This window comes from Athene noctua, chromosome 7 (genome assembly GCF_965140245.1).
Source record: "Athene noctua chromosome 7, bAthNoc1.hap1.1, whole genome shotgun sequence".
NCBI classification, from domain to species: Eukaryota; Metazoa; Chordata; class Aves; order Strigiformes; family Strigidae; genus Athene; species Athene noctua.
In genome coordinates this window covers 36,132,519-36,151,622 of record NC_134043.1, presented here as the reverse complement: position 1 = coordinate 36,151,622, position 19,104 = coordinate 36,132,519, and the positions used below count along the sequence as shown (strand labels likewise).

General features: G+C 43.8%; 1 protein-coding gene across 2 annotated transcripts in view; it reads left to right on the top strand.

The window, feature by feature from the left end:
- The window catches only part of TMEFF2 (transmembrane protein with EGF like and two follistatin like domains 2), a 134,342-nt gene that overhangs the window by 85,644 nt on the left and 29,594 nt on the right, over nt 1–19,104 (top strand). For both annotated transcript variants that reach the window (XM_074910674.1, XM_074910673.1), the window contains exons 6-7: nt 12,395–12,543; nt 13,724–13,783. In XM_074910674.1, coding sequence (XP_074766775.1) covers nt 12,395–12,543; nt 13,724–13,783 — 209 coding nt within the window. The remainder of the gene's footprint in view (nt 1–12,394; nt 12,544–13,723; nt 13,784–19,104) is intronic.

Genomic DNA, 19,104 nt, shown 5'->3' with positions numbered 1-19,104 from the left:
TTCAGATGCTGATCCAGACTTGGTTTTCAGTTTCAGAAGGTGAACTTTCAGCTTATGGAAGTCAATGAAAGTTATTCCACTGACTTCAGTGGAACAAAATTTCTCTCACAGTTTCATAACTGTGGAGTAACTTTTCAGTAGCCAGTGGAGCCTTTCACTGGCAGTAGGGAGAACAGACTCTGCCAGAGTGTAAATGCGCAGTTGTTCACAGAGTGCAAAGGAATACCTTGGAAATTGTGATGATAAAAGCAGAATTTGGCTTACTGACTGCTTCAGTTGCTTCAGAGGAAATATTGATTTGTGAAAAGCCAAAAATAACTTCTGAGATTTTGGGGGCTTTTCTTGTCTTGTCATGGTGCCATGCTCCCATAGGAGCAAGACACAAATTCTTCTGAAATTTAAGGGGAGGAAGGCTTGTAAGACATGTAGACCTGTCATGCGTCTTCACAATTATTAGTCTGTCAACCTTAGAGCTGAAGGAAAAAAAAAAAAAAAAAAAAAAGCAGCAATAATTTTAAAAGCATGATTTAGAATCGCCAGATTTTCCTGTTGGGTGGCCAAGATGCCTACCCCAACGTTCAGCATGTGGTGTGTGGATGACAGGCACGGGGGCATAGAGGGATGAGTGGTCATGGCAGAGAAGACTGGAAGAATAGACTGGGAAAGGATGGAGGAGTGTGGAAGCAGGAAGAAAACCTAAGGCTGACTTGCAGCTAGTCCATTTTGCTGTTTGCTGGAGAGTGGGAAGGAGCCACGGCAGCTGCCCACACACAGGGACTCGAGGAGGGTTCTGGGGACACTACCTGAAGATGGCAGGGAGGTCCTCCTCACCTGCCTTCCCTCTGCCTGGCATGGCAGTTGAAATGGCACATCCAGCATGGAGCGGGTGAATTAAACGTTTATATGGCAGGCACAGCTGGAGGATGTGTGAGGTAGTGGCTCAGCTGGCATCAAGGTGTTGTGGCTGTGGACTGCGTTAATGCCGATCTGCGTGTGTTACAAGAGTGCACGTGTGTGGCTGGGTCTTGTGTGAAATAGCGACAACATCCTTCTCTATTTTTAGGAAATATCCATATACAACATATACATGTGACAGCATGGCAGACAGCAACCGTTTTATGTGCCCAATTTAACAGGGGAACAAATGAACTCAGGGTTGGGTTTTTTTATGCCTCTGCCACCAGCTGTGACTGCAATTTTCAGTCCTAGGTAGTAAAATGTCGCAGCCTTCTAAGCGCACACCTTTATTTGCATTTGAAGGAATGGTTTTGGCAGTCTGTTTTGTGCTCTTGCTGTAATACAGGGTGTTATAAAAATCATGCCCGGCTCCTGGCGCTTCGTGGGAGGCACACAAAGGGATCCCTTTTGGCTCTGTGAGGGCAGAGCTGTGTGCGGGTGCTCCAGGGCAAAGCCACTGCTTGATTGTGTAACCCCATGGCTGGGAGAGCCTGGGCTCACCAGGCTGTGAAAGTGCACATAACGGATAATATGATAATGCACATCAGATATTAATGTGCATTGACACATAATCGTCTGCGTACATCAGGGCATTACAGCATGAAAGAGCAAGTGCAGAGACCTTGGAGAGCAACATGCTTTTGCACCTTATTTTTCCTGTTTTCTTTTCCCTTTTTGTTATCTCAAAACAAGATTTCCTCCCTCCCTGGCCCCCCATTTAGCCAAAGTCATACTCTAGTAGTAAGCTGAGCGGTGCCTTCATGACGGCCTATTTAGTCGCAATAAAAAGCCGATTGGCCTAATGTGCAATCAAGAAAGGAGTGACATTTATTGCTTTAGTTTTATGATGCTGTGAACTGAGCAAGATTTGGAGCCTTACGGTGCCTTCAGGGGGCAGGAGATCACCAGCAATGAATTGTATTTATACCTTTTCCAATTTCCTACTAGCATTTTAGCAATAAATAGACTGTGTTGTTATTGAGTTTTATGTAAGTATGTTTACGAAAGCAGGAATACAACTTTGTAGCTCAGAATTACATGTGTTGGCTAAATAGATCAGCAGAGAGAATAATATGTAAAGCACTGAGAAAGCACTTTCCAATTTATTATCAAATGTCTTAACAGAATGCTTCATCTCTTCCATTCCACTTCATGTTAACTATTAAATTAAAACTGCATCCATTGCAGAAGGTCGGAGGCTCCTTCACACACCCATGTTGGAACATCAAGGCCACAATTTGTTCACACATCTAAGCTATTAAAAATACATCCCATGCATTAAATATGAGCCTGAGGGAAAGCTCAATAGGAGCTGACGTGCACGGCTGACCTCGGCTGTCATAGCCCCTGTGGGGTGGCAGGTGTGCCTTCCCTACGGCATCCATCTCCTGCCCTGGTCCTTTCCCACATGCAAGTTGCAGCTAAAAGCCTGAGTGAGATGTGCCCAGATGTACAGACTTAATTGCTGTCTCTCAGCCTGCCCGTTTTTAGCGAAGTTCTCCCATGCAGAGGACCACAGATGCCCCAGGGATGCCTGTCCCAACCAGGGTGCAGGGCTTGTGGTGCATTCCTTTCAGGAGCTGCAGGTGGGTTCCACTGATCTGTGTCCCAGACCTGAAGAAGGTTACTCTCATCTCATTAGTTTGCTGGCATGGACGTGTCCTTGAGATAGCACATTTCATTCATTCATTCATCTTCCTTTCCCTGGCAGCAGTACCTTCCCTTGGGGCTTGATCCCAAAAGCAGCCAGCCACTGTGGTCATCATGAGACAGCAAGAGAAGAGGCAGCATCCCCAGCCGGTAAAAATACCTAGCTGTATACAGCTTTCACCTACAGACCCGAATGCTCTGAGGAAAAAGAGGGTTACTACTGCTCTCTTACTCTTGCATGTGTAGTGATTTGCTCAGGTCCCAGGCTCATAGCTATGGGCCAAGACCTTCCCACCGGCAGTGGACGGCTGATGTGCTGCGTGGGATGGGCCTTGCAGCACACTGGTCTCCAGTAGCCAGAAGGCCATCATCCTTTTACTCTCACTGATAAATCAGAGTCCACTTTCTGCTTTCAGAAATAACTTCTAGTGTTGTTAACGAAGGTGTTACCAGAAACTTGTCACTGGTCCCAGCTGGTGCCACAGTTCTTTGCAAACAGATCAAGCCTTCCTGCGTGGCAAGGTCCACACCAGGACCTGCAGTTAGATGGTCGCCCCGTGATTCCCACCAGCTGTTGCAATATTCCACTGGCTGTTGCAGACCGGGGTGAAATGCTGAGATTCATGGGAACAATCTTCATTATTCTGCTGGCTTCAAGAGAGGAGCCAACAATATCAGCAGTCTGAGGCACACAGCAATAAAACGTTCGTGAAGGACAGCCTCAAATGTTTACAGAGGGAGAGAAACGGTCAGCAAAGCTTTGTTTTAGCACAGACTATAGAGACGTGAAGGACACCAAATGTAGGCAAACCATAAAAAGGCATTTATTTTATTCTATGTGCTTTAAATAAACTTCACACATTAGATACCTGCAGACACTTGAATTGGCATGTGGACAGAATGAGAATTTTCTTCTGTAGTCACACAGCTAGCATGAGGGGTTTTCTGTCACTCTTCAAACCAAGTTGTCAGCCTTGTATTTCTCTAGTTTCTCTGTTTGGGTTTAAAGCATCCAGTCTAGCAAAGACTGCTTTACACAACAAAATATCATTCATTTTAAATAAAAATGGTATTTTTAAAAAAATAAAATGAGACATTTATTTTGCCCTAAAGGTGTTAGCATACAGTTTAATGTGCTGTTGAGGGCACTAAAGCCATTGGGAAGCCAGATGAAGGTCATATTATAATTGGTGCTTTGACTTGTAAGAAGGAAGCAAAGGTGAAATTTGTGATTTTTTTTGTCAAAAACTTGGTAAAGAAAGTTACAGGGAAAAAAAGGAGAATTAGGAATCAAGTTACAGTGTCTTGCACAGCTGGTTAAAGTGGTTTTCATGAGCTGCAGTCTACAGGATAAAGTCTTAAAAACTGGTGGAGCATGGGACCAGCTCCTCACTGAGCTGGTCTGGCTCTGGGAAGGAGCCAGCACCTGTGCAGCTCTCCTCACGGCTGTAAGGTGAGGTGCCTCTGGGAGCAGTCCACAAAACCATTTTGAAACAACCTTCGTGAGCTCTCATAACAAATGTGCTCTGAAAAATCCATACGTATTTTTAATCGTTGCCAGTCACTCCTTGCTATTAAGCAGCAGCAGCAGCATGGCGGCTGTATGACAATTGCCCCAGCTCCTGGCTCTGGGCTTCAGCTAGACTCCCAGAGTATGTTGCATTTGGTATGCAAGGAAAGGCATCAATAAATACATTCACCACTTTAGTTCATTTTAGCTTGACATATGTCCAGTAAACAATATTTTGGTCTCTTGCAGTCAAAAAAAAAAAAACCAAACCCAACCTGATTATTCATCGCTTCCTTCTGTTATGATGCTTTGGGGTCCTTCAAATCATTTTCATTATGCACTACATAATAATAAAAATCTCTATGCAGTATGCTGATAATTCCATGCATGGTCTCTGTGATTTCTAATTGTTTGAATAACAGGATGCTATTGAAATGCCATGCAGAAACATTGCATCACCCTGAGGGAATCAAGCTTTTCTCCTTTTACTCCTGCTGAAGATAAACATTTGAACAGTTGAAATAGGTAAAATATCCCAGGGAAGCTACTGTGAAAAGTAGACGTGCTAAAGTCCTTAGTGCAGAAGCTGGGCTGCAAAGGACAAAAAGGTAAAATAAATTAGATAAATAAATAAATAAATAACATTGAATGGAAGGCATTCAAAATAAGCCGTGCTTTTTCTTCTCTTGTGATCTTAAAGCCAAAGAGAAGCAGTAGCAGGACCAGGAAAGAAATATCGTACGCTATTTTTGTGCTGCCATTATAAAATATGTATTGTTTATTGTTCTGCACTGCAGCTAAAGTTTTGCATCAGCCTCACAAATACTGCAAAGTTTGTTTTGAAGGAGACACGCAGCCATCTCTATTCTTTAAGCCTCTTAATGATGTTCTTAAGAGTGCAGTGATAGGATTTCAATCTCCTGGCAAGCACAGGCAGGTTGTAGGGTGTCATTCATAGAAAGTGTAAAATACTGTGTGCCTGTGTGCATTATGAATATATTTTATATATAACTGTTTTATATATATATGTTTGTCTGTGTACCTAATGTTCAGCTGTATGCAAACCCAGGCAATGATGCCAAGCAGTTTTGTCTCCAGGCTGGAGGCATCATTGGGTGTCATCCCCTTGGGCTGTGCTCCACATGCTGCAGAGACCACTGTAGGGTACTCGAGCTTGGCCAAGCTACCAAAAGTCCCTGTTGACCCTGTATTGAGAGTGCCAGGACTTTACACTAAAACTGGCCTCTCTATAAAATAGGTATAATAGTACCAAGTCATTGCTGCTACGGGACGTATGAGTACTGTAAAGCTTAGTGGTGTACTTGTAAATGGACTGAGGGTCAGTGGAAGAAGCCGGTATTTACATGGTCCTTTTGAGACTGATGTTGAAAAGGAGGTTGCGTGCCAGCCCCCTGGAGCAATCCAGTTTAGCTGCCTGTGTGTGCGGGCAGCTTTGAGGATGACTGATGTGGTGCCGAGGTTGGTAGCAGAGGTGACCTGTCGCTGCTTCCCAGTAAAGGGTTACCACGGGTTTTAACAAGGCGCGATGCCGCAGCACACGGATGGTCTGAATGGGCTAGCTGAGCTCCTGGAGGCTAGGTCTGCCCAGCCTGGTTAACCTTGCCAGTCCCTGCTTAGAGCTAGTTCAAGTATCTCTGCGTGGTGTTGTGTTGAGACATATTAAACATACCCAGAGCTGCCTGGGTAAATGAGCGCTCCCACCAGCCTCCTGACACGCGGCTGAACCATGGTACAATGCGTGTTCGAATGTTGAGGCGTAATGTTAAGCCTGGCTTCATTTCAACTTGCCTGCTGGTAATGTCAACAAAGATGCCCTGTGTACCAGAAAGAAAAACCTTGCAGGAATCCAAATGATAGAGAAGGCATTTGGGACTGATTTCCAGGCTCTTTATGCAGGCGTGTACTGCCAGGTTTGCTTTAAATGGGCATTTAATGTCCTACTTGGAGGGGCAGGGGGCTTGGAGAGGACCGTACTGACATCCAACCAGAAATTTGAGTTTCTGATCACTGTTTTCTAGTCAGAATAGAGGAAGATAAGAAAAGTCTCTGGTGGAAATATCATAAATGTACAACAACTGTGTTTTTATTTATACACTGTTTTATGGCAAAGGGAAGGCTTTGGGCTTTTTTATGCTACAAAATGTTGTTGGTTTTTCCTTGCTTTTTTTTATTTTTGCCTGGAGAAAATATACAATGTTTAAAATGATTGCAGAATGGAACATCACTTTCCCTGTAAAATAGTGCTCGCTGAGACATGGTGGGATCTCACACTTGACCAAATTAGCATATGCGCTCAAATATCAGAGCTCTGACTAGTAAAAATAACACTAGATTTGCATTTTCACATTTTTAGCTCTTGCTTCCCTGTCTGTTTGGTTTTATGCCTTTTTTCTTGACTGACAATTCTCTTTGTGGCAGATTTATTGCTGTTCTGCTGTTTGGACCCTGTAATCAACTAGACACTTGGCTGAAGACGTTAGTCATTTCATTAAGTACTTCTTTGCAGATATCTCAGACACACAATTTTCTGTTGCTCTGGTTCCAAAAAGCAAATGACCCATGGCCAGCAAAGTCTAAATATGAATGTTTAATAAACAGAGGTAGTACCAACAATGCTCTCAGGTTTCCAAACTGCAGAGGGCTAATTAAAAGATGTTGAATAGGGAAGAACTGCCGTTGACATCTCGCTCTGACAAAAATGTGCCTGTATCTGTTCCCAGTAAAACCACTCTTTTAGAAGCATCGTCTCATTTATCCTCCTTGCTTCCCATCACAGCTACATATGAAACCTTCCTCATGCTACGCACAGATATTGCATAGTAATTTTTTAAAAATTATTTTTCAGTAATACATTGCTGAAAACAAAGGATGAATAGTTGTCTTAGGAGTAAAGATAAAGCTTGGAGTGGGGTTCTTTTTATCATCACTGTGTCACTAATGATTATACTTTATTCATGAACTAAGGAAATATAATTACAGCATTCCCCTACACTTCATGGGCAGAGAACCACTCTCTCGTTTTATTGAGACGCCTCCTTAAAACGCAGTTCCTCCCTCCAGGGACAGTCCTTCATAACTGTGAATCCTCTCTTCAGTGGCATGCTCTCTGCAGGCAAAGGTACTCTCTGTGCCCAGAAAATAATACCATTTGTTATTTGCAGAAGAATGGGGAGATAGGAGCCTCTACACTCACTGGTGTACTCATCCAGGCCTGGTTTATTGACCCCATTAATTTCTACAGAGACTAATTCAACAGAAAGCCAAGTTGGCTGCTCCAGCTTGGCCAGGCAGCCTGGTGCAGCACATCGCTGTCCCTGCTGGGACACAGACCTCTCTGAGGTCTGGGCAGAGCTTTTTTTGTGGCCAAGATCTGTACAGAAAATAACTACTGGTCTACTTCTGCACTCTTCTCTCGTTTCCCTGGGAAGGGGAGAAGGATGTTGCACAGGTGAAATAGTGACAACCACTCCCAAAATGCACATGGGTGCCCTGTGCTGTTTACTGAACTTGACAGAAGCTCAGAGGTGCAGCGGCTTGCGCCCCACAAGTCAGTAGTGAGGCACACAGAGGTGCTGTCAGCATCTTACCTGTGACAGGCTTAGTTCACCTGTGCCAGCCCTCCCACAGGCAGCCTCGTGTGTATCTCTAGTGTGTTACCTCATACCACCTCTGTCTGCAGTTCTGCCTTGACATGATATTTTCATCAGAGGGTCCAGCAGTGTCACCTGTGCTGTAGGATGCGTCTGGGGTATGTAGCCCAAAATCCCCCCAAGGACTGTGCCCATTGGACAGTCTTTTTGGTTTGCTTTGATTTTTTTCTTTCGTGATCACCAAAATAACAAAGTGGATTGCTGGACATTCAGCTCCTCCAAGATTTTAATGAAATGAAATGGAATAAAATAAAGCATATAAAAGAAGTGGAATTCATCAGAGACTATAATAATGTCCTGGAAGAATAGACATAAGAAAGTGAGCCTTGTTTAATGATTGTTTACAGTGACAGCCCAAATTTTAATCAATTAGCATATGAGTCCATTACTTGAAAGATGCGATGGGCCTGTGAGATAGCATTCAGTATTTCTTCCTTTCTCAGGGGAGCTGCAGGGTATCGGCTGACATCTTGGAAGCACTCCTTCCTCACAGATGCTTTTAAAGCTGCTTTTCTGACTGCAGAAGGCTTAGTTAAGCCTTACCACATGTATTTTGTGTATGCTCTTGGGTACTGTTTCATCCTGTGACCCCCTAGGAGACCTCATTGACCTTCTCACAGCTTCTTGAGCCTGAGGAAAGCTCAGTCAGCCTTTATATTGCCAAGCTTTCTTCAGCACTACACTTAGGAACACAGAAACCAAATAGATTTATTGATATAACTATAATCAGAAGTCATAGCCAGGATGATAAAATAGTCAAATGATCAAATTACTTAAAATTAGAGGCGTATTGAAGTGCCTCAGGGACCGGGATGCTGCAGGCAGGCAGCCAGCCTGCTGGCCAGCTGTGTGACAGCGGGATGCGTACTGGCAGCCCTTTGTGGGCAAGAGGACCTGGGGGGAACCCCAGGACCAGTACAGCAAACAACCAAAAGAGATGAGGCTGCTCCAATTTTGTCGCTTGTGAAAGGAAGTGGACATAGCTAGTTTTCAGGTTGAGTGTGAGAGGAGAAGCACCAACACTGGGTGCTAGCTAGGAGCAGGGCAGGATTTCTGGGCATGACAAGTGTTGGGGCGAGGCTCTCTTTGGGATAGGGGATTCCTGTGACCCACAGGATCTGAGGTCTTGTACACCATTAGGACTGTCACCTTATGTACGCCCTGAGGGCCAAGCAGGGACATCACGGTTGGATTCTGCTAGTTTAACAGGAGACAGTCCCACTTCTGCGTTTTATAATGCTTCAAGAAGTGAAGGCACCTTTACCTACGGCTACAGGATTTCATTCAATCAAATATGTTAAGTGCCATTTGTTTTGTATTTATTACATCGCCGCTGGATCCCGCTTAAAGATGATGTATGCTCTGCGGCCGCGTGTGCCTGGGCATGCACATTTGGAGTAAATGCCCCACCTTCTTCTCTGTAATTTATTCTTCTGAACTTTGAGGGCATGGTTGAAATGGCAGACTGCTTGTTCCTCTAGTTTGAAAAAACATGTTTGAATATACTGTCATTTTCCCTGATAAGATGAGCACTATAAATTAAACAGAGTCAGCAACCCAGGCACATTAATCTTCCTGATGCAATCCTACCTTTAGCATTTCCTGACATATATTTGATGTTGACTTAAGTGTGCAGCCTTAAAGTAGGATTTGAGTATATATGTGCAAAAGCAGTAAGAAACTGCAGATGCAAGCTAGAAACTGTATACTGAACACTGTGCAAGGGGTGGATGATGCACACACAGATCCTTGCAGCAATGAGATTGGCGTGACAAGTTTACTGTAGTGTTTTTTCACCGCCCAGCAAGTCATCCCTAAAAATCCCTCTTCACACAGGAGATCCTATAAGACTTCAGCAAAGAGTGTCATCCCGAGGTTGTCCCTTTCTGTTCTGCCTTGCACACGAGCCATCTGACATCAGCACAAGTAGCCCGTGGTTCGTGGTGCTCGTGTGATGTGTCCTTCTAATACAGTGTGCAGCGATCTTGCTTGGAAAGAAAGGCTGGTCTCACATTCAAGGTTTTAGAATGGAGTTGAGAAAAATCTTGATTCTCTTCTCGCTTTTACTGAAAGAGGTCAGAAAAGTCATTTTGGAACTTCTGTTTTTTGGATGGTATCAAAAGTTGCAAATAAATGCCTAGTGGGCTCTGAAATGGTCTTTGAAATCAGTGGGAGATAGGTCTCTGTGATTTCAAAAATCCCACACAAAGTGTTTGTGTGCATCTTTAAGCATCTAAACACCTTTAAAAATATGTCTCTTAAGTGTCTTACTCTGAGCATAGGTTCCTGTGTCCCCTAGGCATTTCTGAAATTGCATCCAAAGTTGCTTAGATTTCCCCTAAAGAGCATCCTTTTGTTTTAATTTTCTCGTTGACTTAATTTTCTCTTGACTTGAGACATAATATATATTAACCTACACTCATTTTTTGTAGCAAAATGTAGAGAAGTGAAGCTGTTTCTGAGCTGTTTTATTACAAAAAGGAGCATATGGCTGATTGTGTCCCATCTGAAATGCAAATGGTGGAGCTACGTGGAAAGAATTACTATTACTTGAGCAGTAAATGTTTCCTAATGAAGTGAGTTTGACTAAGGTGGGAAGCTGGAAACAGCTGCAGGAAGATATGACAACGGTTAACATTTCATTGGAAAAGAACATTCTTACTCTGCTGATAAGGAGGTTCTCAGGAAATGGACTGGATTTTTTCTTATATTCTGTGTGTTCACCAGTGTGGGGAAATTGTTACAGAGGGAGCTAGACTTTTTTCTTCCATTAGTTATGAAATCATGTAATTTAATTTATAACCACAGCTTTCTACTGTTGGCCTCTTTTTGAGCAGGAGTTTTCTGTATTTTGTGAACATTTGGGGAAAATAGACCTACCCAACATTAAAAAAAAAAACAACTAAAAGAAGATGACTACCAGTTCCACTGATTTTCATCACCCTGAGCACGTTTGTGGAGGCCAGAGGCCAAAGAGGGTGATGGAGAGATCTGACCCATGCTGTCTAATTTCCTATGCTTCCTCTTTCCACCAAAGTTTTTCTCTTACGTACATCCCTCTGCACTTCCAGTGGTCGGAGGTGTCCAGGTATCTGTTGCAAATGGGAGGTGAACTGACTTTTAAACGCTTTCTTAAATCAAGCAGTGAGGCTAGAGGCTGACATTTCCATTACTTAACTTTCCAAAGGGAGAGCTGCGGAGTCGGCGCTGTGAGGTTCAGCGCAACCAGTGGGCTGGAGATAAAGCATCGGTCACATTACTTTGCCTTAAATGTCAGAAGGAGCCGGGAAGAGTTTAGATAGCAGCATGTGCGCAATTACGTGCTCAGAAAAGCTGAAGCAGCTGCCAGGTTAGACCTCTGGCTTTGTCCCTGAGCAAGATCACATTGGTGTTAATGTAAGCATTGCTGAGGCTGAGATGTCTGTTACATGGCACAGTCGGGGGACAGAAGATTAACATGCCTTTCCCTCATGGATCCCCAAGGGTGTCTGACATCGCTAATGATAATGAAATAGGAGAAACCTAAAGAAAAAAGGCTGCAGCCTGCTGTTGATGGAAGTAATTGGGTTTCTCCGTCTTCTGAGCAGTGGCGAGGCTTGCTGCGATCGGGACATGTCCACATTAGTATGTTAGTTCAGATCTGGACCAGACTTCTGAAGTGAATCCCCCACCATGCTTTGGTTCACATCTCAGGGCAGTCCAGGAGCTGATGAGGTGGATCGCTGTGGCTCTGGAGATGCCCCTAAGCTCCCTGAGGACAGGGCCACTGCTACCCTACCCATACTTGCCCACGCTCTGCTGTCAACCGTGGGACCCTGCACCCCGCACAGAGCACGTCACCAGGTTGGGAGTGGACACTGATCTTCCTGGGTGACACCTGGGTAAGGCTTTTTGATTGCTGAGTTATTCAAATGCTTCAGAAAGCACTTGTACACAAAGTCTCTCCTAAAGACATCATTCCCCTGGTATTAATACCAAGTAGCCCCACCACATCCAGGAGGTGGGGGAGATCCCACCACCCCCAGGCACAGAGAGTACAGTCACATCACTACTGTCAGTCTCCGTCTTGGCAGGTGGTTTTATCTCAGTAGGGTGAGATGAGGCTTCAGTATCACATCTTTTATTATGATCGGAGTGCCTACATGGGCTGTAATTATTATCAGAATCAAATCATAAATCAATATAAAACTACATTTATGCAGTGTTGCATACAACAGGCAGCACCTCAACAGAGGTGAATTTTTGTGGCTTCTTTAATTGCAAGAGGGCGCAGCAGCTTGAATAATCTGCGTATCTGCTTGTGTGTTCTTTGGTTTACAAGAAATTACAAGTGGAAATGCTGTGGCATAGTTTTCCATTTGTAACACTCTTTTTTATCTTTCTATTTGCTTGCTTTTCTTTTCTGTGTCTCTTCCCTCTCCCCGCATTTCATTTCCATCCAGAAATACAAATGACCTCTTGACAGAACTTTCCACTTTCATTCTGTTCATTTGCATTGTGCAGTCAGGAAAATACAAACACTTCTATTTCTGAGATGTATTTATGATGTCATGAAAAAACTTTCTCATATTAGCCTCTTCTTTTTTCTCTTGCTTTATCTTTTCAGGTGTGTGTGCAACATTGACTGTTCTCAAACCAACTTCAATCCTCTTTGTGCTTCCGATGGGAAATCTTATGATAATGCATGTCAAATCAAAGAGGCATCATGCCAGAAACAGGAGAAAATTGAAGTCATGTCTTTGGGTCGATGTCAAGGTAACTCTCATAACAAAACTCATTTCAAAGAATGTTTTCAATTCTTGTTCAGGGAAAAAAAGACCCAGGGCTGGCTTCTTATTTGGCACTTCTTACATTTCCATTAGACTCTTGCAATTTATGTTGTAGAGCACAGGCTGCAGGAGGGGGCAGAGCCCTCCACAGTACAGATGCCAAGCAAGGGGTGAGGAGTGGTGTGCATAACCCTGCCCACACCCTGCCCACAGCCACAGGGGACTGTCCAGCCCTGCACTGGTTTCAAAATCAGGCACCTGTGTTTTGCCCAGAGCAGCTTGCCCAGAGCTCTGCCCTCTGGACAGGAGTCAGAGCAGGGCAGCAGGAGAGCCCCTCAGATACGTTTTGCCACCCAGGGTGGATCCTCTGTTGCTCCCTTCACTGGAGCAGCGTGAAGCAGTCTCAGGAGGCCAAAGATGTGCTCCTGATCACAGTGCTGGTGCTTGTTTCTCATGTGATCTGCACTGGGCCCACAGGATGCCAAAGGTGCCCAGAAGAAAATTTTACCAATAGCAGCTCAAGACATTGTGTTTCTCCATGAATGCCATGCTTCTCTGTGCCCAGCTTATGGGCTACTACATCACCTGTAACCCCTGAGTTGACTTTAAAAACTCTATTTTGTTCTAAGATAAAAATGAAGGAAATTTGCCTTTAAATAGCTCCTGTAAATAAAGTGTCTACTGAGGCTCAGACTCTTTAATAGCTTTTTTCCCCCTTAGCTTCTGACCTATAAATCCTCAGTACATCTACTTACAAAGCCATACTATACAGGTGTATTAAACATATTCTAGTTTATTCCTAGCTCTCTAAAGTTAACCACCCTACGCGGCAGTTCATTTCAGGGTACATATTAAAACTCCCCAATTACTTCAAATAGAGCAGAAGTGACAACTCCTGCTTCATACTGATATATTTATCCCAGCTGCAATCTGTTATCACATATTGTTAGGAAAAAAACATGTTTTCTTAATGGAAGATGTTTCATATTTCATTCCAAAAAGCCGGATTGTGCTGTTTTCACCTGGCAGACCCAGGGGAGCCTTGCAGCCAGCAGCGATGCTGTGCATGCAAGCGAAGCTACGTTTGCCTGGGCACTGATGGTTGGGGCATAGTCTGTACCAAATACAGGCTCCCCAAGTGATTCAACGTATTTCTCTTCACACAGATAATACTACAACAACTACAAAATCAGAAGATGGGCATTACGCAAGAACAGATTACGCAGGTACGGTTCTTACTCTGTGAGAATCACAATTCACAGGAACTGTGTAAGTTTCTTTTCTCCTCCGTTTGCTAAGGTGAGGTGTCCTCATCTTCTAGTATGGTTTTCTTGGTTCGCATTAAGTAAACACTGTCTTCACATTACTCTTTCTTTTGCTAGAAATTCTTTTTCTTCTTAATAAATGAGCTTCTTCCATTTTTATCAACGTACAGATATTCTGTCCATAAAACACCTATTTTGACAGTGGAAATAAATATTGTAAACTATTTAGCAGAATTAGCAGACATTATTGAAAATTACTGTATTGGTGCACTGGATTATGCATAGTTCTGTCACTATATACAGGTTTAAGAAAGTGAAAATCCAGAGCATAGCACAGCTGCGATACCATTAAACGTTGCCATAATAGATAATATTACCTGTCGGAAGTTAATAAGGTTCTTAAAATGTTTTTTTTAAGTGATAAATGGTTTTAATTTGTTTCAAAGCTACAATAAAATATAATGGCTGAATAGCCTTATATGGCGTTTGAAATTAAAACCATGTAAATACTAGTGAGGTTTGGGAGACATTTTTCACACCCTTTGCCTGGGAGGATTGATTTAGAAATTGAATGTGTGTGTGAGCACGCATGCAAATATTCACAGCTCGCACTGAGAATTCAAGCCTTTGGGAAGGTATTGTGAAAATGGGTCAGGTGATGCATTCATTGCTTAAGTTTGTGATATTTTTTGTTTTGAAAGTATTTAGAGAGAGTAGGTACAGATCGCTGGGTTTACTTGAGCAGCTTGCTGCATGGCTTAGGTAAAATCCAGCTGATGGTTTCACAGGTCTTAACATTTCTCACAGGGAGAGTCCTCTGGCTGTAGTTAATTCAGCTGGTCATCTCTTTTGAGGGCCCTTTGTGCGTGACATTCCTGCACTAATAGAGTACCCAGCCATTAGAAATGATTGTTCTGTTCCTACTTAAAAATGGTGCGTGATGATTAAAACATAGAGCTGTGAATAAATGATGTCTCGGTGAGGCAGAGGAGTGCTAGGTGTTGGGGGTGGCTGCAGCATGAAGCAGAGAGGGTAGAAATTTCTATGGAAAGTAAAAGCTGAGATTAATTTCCAAAAGATCAAAGATGAGCTTTGGTCCAGGTATTTGCTACTGCCAAGGAACCCTTCCATGGGTGAAGAGAGTCATGCAAAGAGAGAAAAGTCTTCAGTCTCTTTCCCCAAACTCTTGATTACTCTCAGGTTTTTTTCTGGGAGGCAGCAGTCAGTTTTCTTTTAAGGCTGGAAGGGCTGAGGTTTATCCTGTGATGGTCAGGAGGTGCAGCCAAGTAGGCCAAAATGATTTATTTTAAGTTGGAAGTAAGGGTAAGTAATATTGTTGTGTTAAATCCTTTTATCTTCCTGGATGGAGAACTGAGGAGAGAGCACTGGCATTCCCAAGTCAAGATGAAGGCCTGCAGGCCCTTTTTAAATGTTGTGCAACCTGTCCTACTCCTCTACTGTATGGTGGTTTAGCTTTAGGATGGCAGTGACCCACATCACCTAGAGAGGAGACAGCACATTTAAGCATAAAGCAACTGAATTGTAACAAGGAGGCAGGAAAGGCATTTTGAGGATTAGGGAGGCAGAGGAGATCACGGCAACGACAAGAGAAAGCCAAGTCATGGGTCACAGAGGAAGAGGCGCACAGAAGGCACCTTCCGTTCAAGTGGGCAGGAGGAAGAGAACAGCTCTTGCTTAGGAGAGAGATGATATTTCAGCCCACGCTTGAGAGATGGTGGGTAGAAGAAAATTGATTGCAGCAAAACGTTGTCAGGGTCTAGGAGTCAAGCAGGGAACACAGGAGGAAACTGGGTGACTGGGCAGGGAGGATGGCAGAGCTACGGCACGGAGGAGCAGGTCTGTAGTGGAGATGGTCTCCAAGTGACAAGAGGTCAGAAGGACTATGGGAACAGATGGTCCAGCAAGAGGTGACGGGACCCTGTGAAGACGAGCCTACAGGGCACCTCAGTCCCCGAGAGCCATGCGAGAGATGGAGACATTCTGAATCACCAGTGAGGTCCAGTAGGTACTTTTTTGGCACAGAAAGGCACCATCCTTACACCTCAGCAAGCAGCTTCTCGGGGCTTCTGGTATGAGTCAAGCCCCAAATGGCCTTCTCGAGGGCAGTGACTGTGTCCCCTGGGTGGGTCTCAGTAGGTACCATCCATTGATTTAAGCTGAACCACAGCCATTTGCACCAGCTGATGTCTTCTTTTTGTGCACCTAACTATTATTCTTGCTTAAATTTTTCATTTTTACATACAGTGACAGCATATAGGATGAAAGTTGCAAGTTCATGCAGGGCGATCCACATGCCTCCTGTGTCCCCAAATGTTTGTGGCATAACCCTGCCAGGAGACCCTAGGTGAAAGGGACCACTGTATCAAAAAAACTGTAACAGCTCCAGTCTTTCGGAAATAGTTCTAAAAAGGAAGACAGCAGTATAAAACTGAGGCTCAGTGAACATTCAGGCTTCAGTGTTTGCCAGGCAGGAAGCTCCATGCAGTCCTCATGTTCTTTCAAGTGCAGAAACATTTGATGATGGCTATTATAGGAATGTGGTATGTGCTACTTTTTTCACACCTTCATATCTCCTCAGAAGGGAAATGCTGCCCTGACCATGGGGAGCTTTGTGTGAAAAAGCGGCAGTTCCTCAGCCGTCATGCCTCTGAATCAATTTCCCCTCAGCCTGCGCCTTTCCAGAGAATACCTTTGTTCTCTACCATTTAATGGCACTAAAATTCGCCGAGACCGTGAGCACTACACGCTTTTAAAAACATTGACTTTTATGGACTGACTTTCCCAGGGGAGAAAATAGCAGTGGGCATAATTGATGTTGTCAATTATGCTAATACAGCAGCGCCAAATGCTCTTTGCAGAGATTGTGGTAGCTGAGTGGTGCGAGTTTTTCCATAAACACCCCCACACGCTCAATGTGGGGTACCAGAAAGGCAGCAGCTTTGCGAACAACCACAAGTCCCAACACCCAGCTGATTTTTTTCATATTGAACTATTCAAACCGTCTGTTCAATCAGTGTCTTTGCTTGCTCCTGTTCCTTCAAGCCCTTTCATACTTGCAAATAACGCACAAAGCTTTCAGTTTGCAAAAAGGAGAGTACTCATTCCTTTGGAGCGTAAATCCTTGCATTAAGTTTGCATCGCCTTGGTTTTTTAAGGTCTCTTACTTTACACAGGCAAGATTTACTGGAGTATTGGAAATGCCTGACTAATGTCAGACACGCCCAAAAAGCAGTGTCCCGTTTTTCAGCAAGGCAGACATGGGGAGAGTGAACTGTGGGTGCCCTTCTCTGGCAGCGTCCCCCTCTCCAGGTTCACCAGTCCACCCTTGCCATGGCTGCGCGTGCAGTAGGTGTCAGCACAGCGTCTGTGCGCGGGTGTGGTTGTGTCTCTCTTTGTGCAGTTCTGGCCTCTCATTTTGCTGAAACCACAAAGTATTTATCAGACTTGGGGGATTTTCACTCTCTTCAACAAATGGCAGATTGCTGACGTTGATCAAGTTGGAGAAATAAGATATGGTTTTAGTCAATAAATGAATGGGTGGGATTTTTCCCTCAAATCCAATAGAAATACACTTTATCTTTCAATTTCCATGAAAGAGCATTTTTAAACATCTCAAGTGTAATGTATGTTTTGGAATGTAGTGTCTAAGCTGAAAGTTCTGTGATTAATGTTTTCTTAAATTTCCTCATTATATGCATAAAGAAGTTGGCTGTTTTGGTGGCATTTTTGCATTCAGAGTCTAGGCAATCAAGGAGTTTTCATCTTGTTTATTCATTTGCCTATTTATTTTTATTCTTCAATATTTATATTCCCTTTTTAAGATCCGGATATTAGCAATTATCCCCCTAACTGGTTTTATCCTTTCTCATTATCAAATTACAGAGATTTTTTTCAAGCTGTTTTGAGCACTATTAAGAATAAGTCAGTATGGATGAGCCATATTTCAATGTTATATATTCATGAAAATTGTCTAGCAAAGACATTGACAAATCTGATAGACCTATTCAATAATATCATCTTCCAGGCCAGAAAAACCACCCTATATGAGCATTGATTAGATCAGGTCTCAGCAGCCGAACGCCAGCAGTGCAGCGAAGCTCATGAAAAGGAGAGGAAGGCATTTTCAGCCCCGATAGTCTCCTTTGGTGAAGAATGTTCATCCACAAAGGGTCACTTCAAGCCATATTTTTGTGTTCCTCAGCGGTAGTAAACTTGCCCTTGGCAGCAGCCTCAGGTGGTGCCTTGTGTGGTCTTGGCTAGTTCGGGGACTCTCTTGCAGGCAGTGCAGTGGCCCCTCTTGCTGATGCTGTTGCTGTGCCCAGGAGATACTAACGAGCACAAAATGCTGCGTGTCTGCTCGTGGCTGCTCTGTTCCCTGCTTTTCCCTGTGGTTTCCCAAGGGATTTCAAATCTATGCAACAATCTTGGATCTTTTTCAGACTGCTTTCTGGCACTGAAGCCTTCCTGGCACTACCGGAGGTGCTCGGGCGAGTAATCCAGCAGATGGCTGTGTTGCCCAAGCAAACTGAATGCTCCACCAAAAAGGGCAAAATCCATCTGTGTCGACACATCATCTTGAGGCCAGGGCTGTGGGATGAAGGCTGTGGGAGCCATCGCAGATTTCCCCCTCCGAGGTTAAAGAGTCATGGACTCCCTTCAGTCTCTCTTCAGAAGTCCAAGTGTCCTGGACTCCAGAATATATATAATATAATATTAATGTTTGAAAAAAAGAAAACTATCCTAAAACTTTACCAAAACCTGACACTCTGCATCGTTAACTTCTAATCCCTTTGTACAGGAGAACAAGCCGTGCCTATCAAAGAAAATGTGGAGAACTGGCAGCAGTGCACTGACCCAGCACATGTGAGAAGCACTGGGGTGTGATGCATCCCTTTCTTCACAGGCTCGATACAGAGCCCGCCAAATTCAGTCACAGTCATCTTCGTTGTCTGTAATAGGCCTGGGGAGCAGCCAGGAATCAGACAGCAGCACTGGATTTCTACAGAGTGACTATTTCCCCCCCCCCCCCCGCCCCCCAGGAATAAAATATGAGAACTTCAGACTAGATTCCTTCTCCAGATTATAACATTTTCAAACTAGGTTAAGTTTTGAGTGTAAACCACTTGACATTGTCCCTTTAAATTAAATTTTGTGTCTACTACCATGTCAGCCATTTCCTAAACTGGTGAAGAATAATAAAGCCCCAGAGCTTAGCTTTGGGATATAAACTATCATGCAGTTTTGCTCTGCCTTTGTGAACC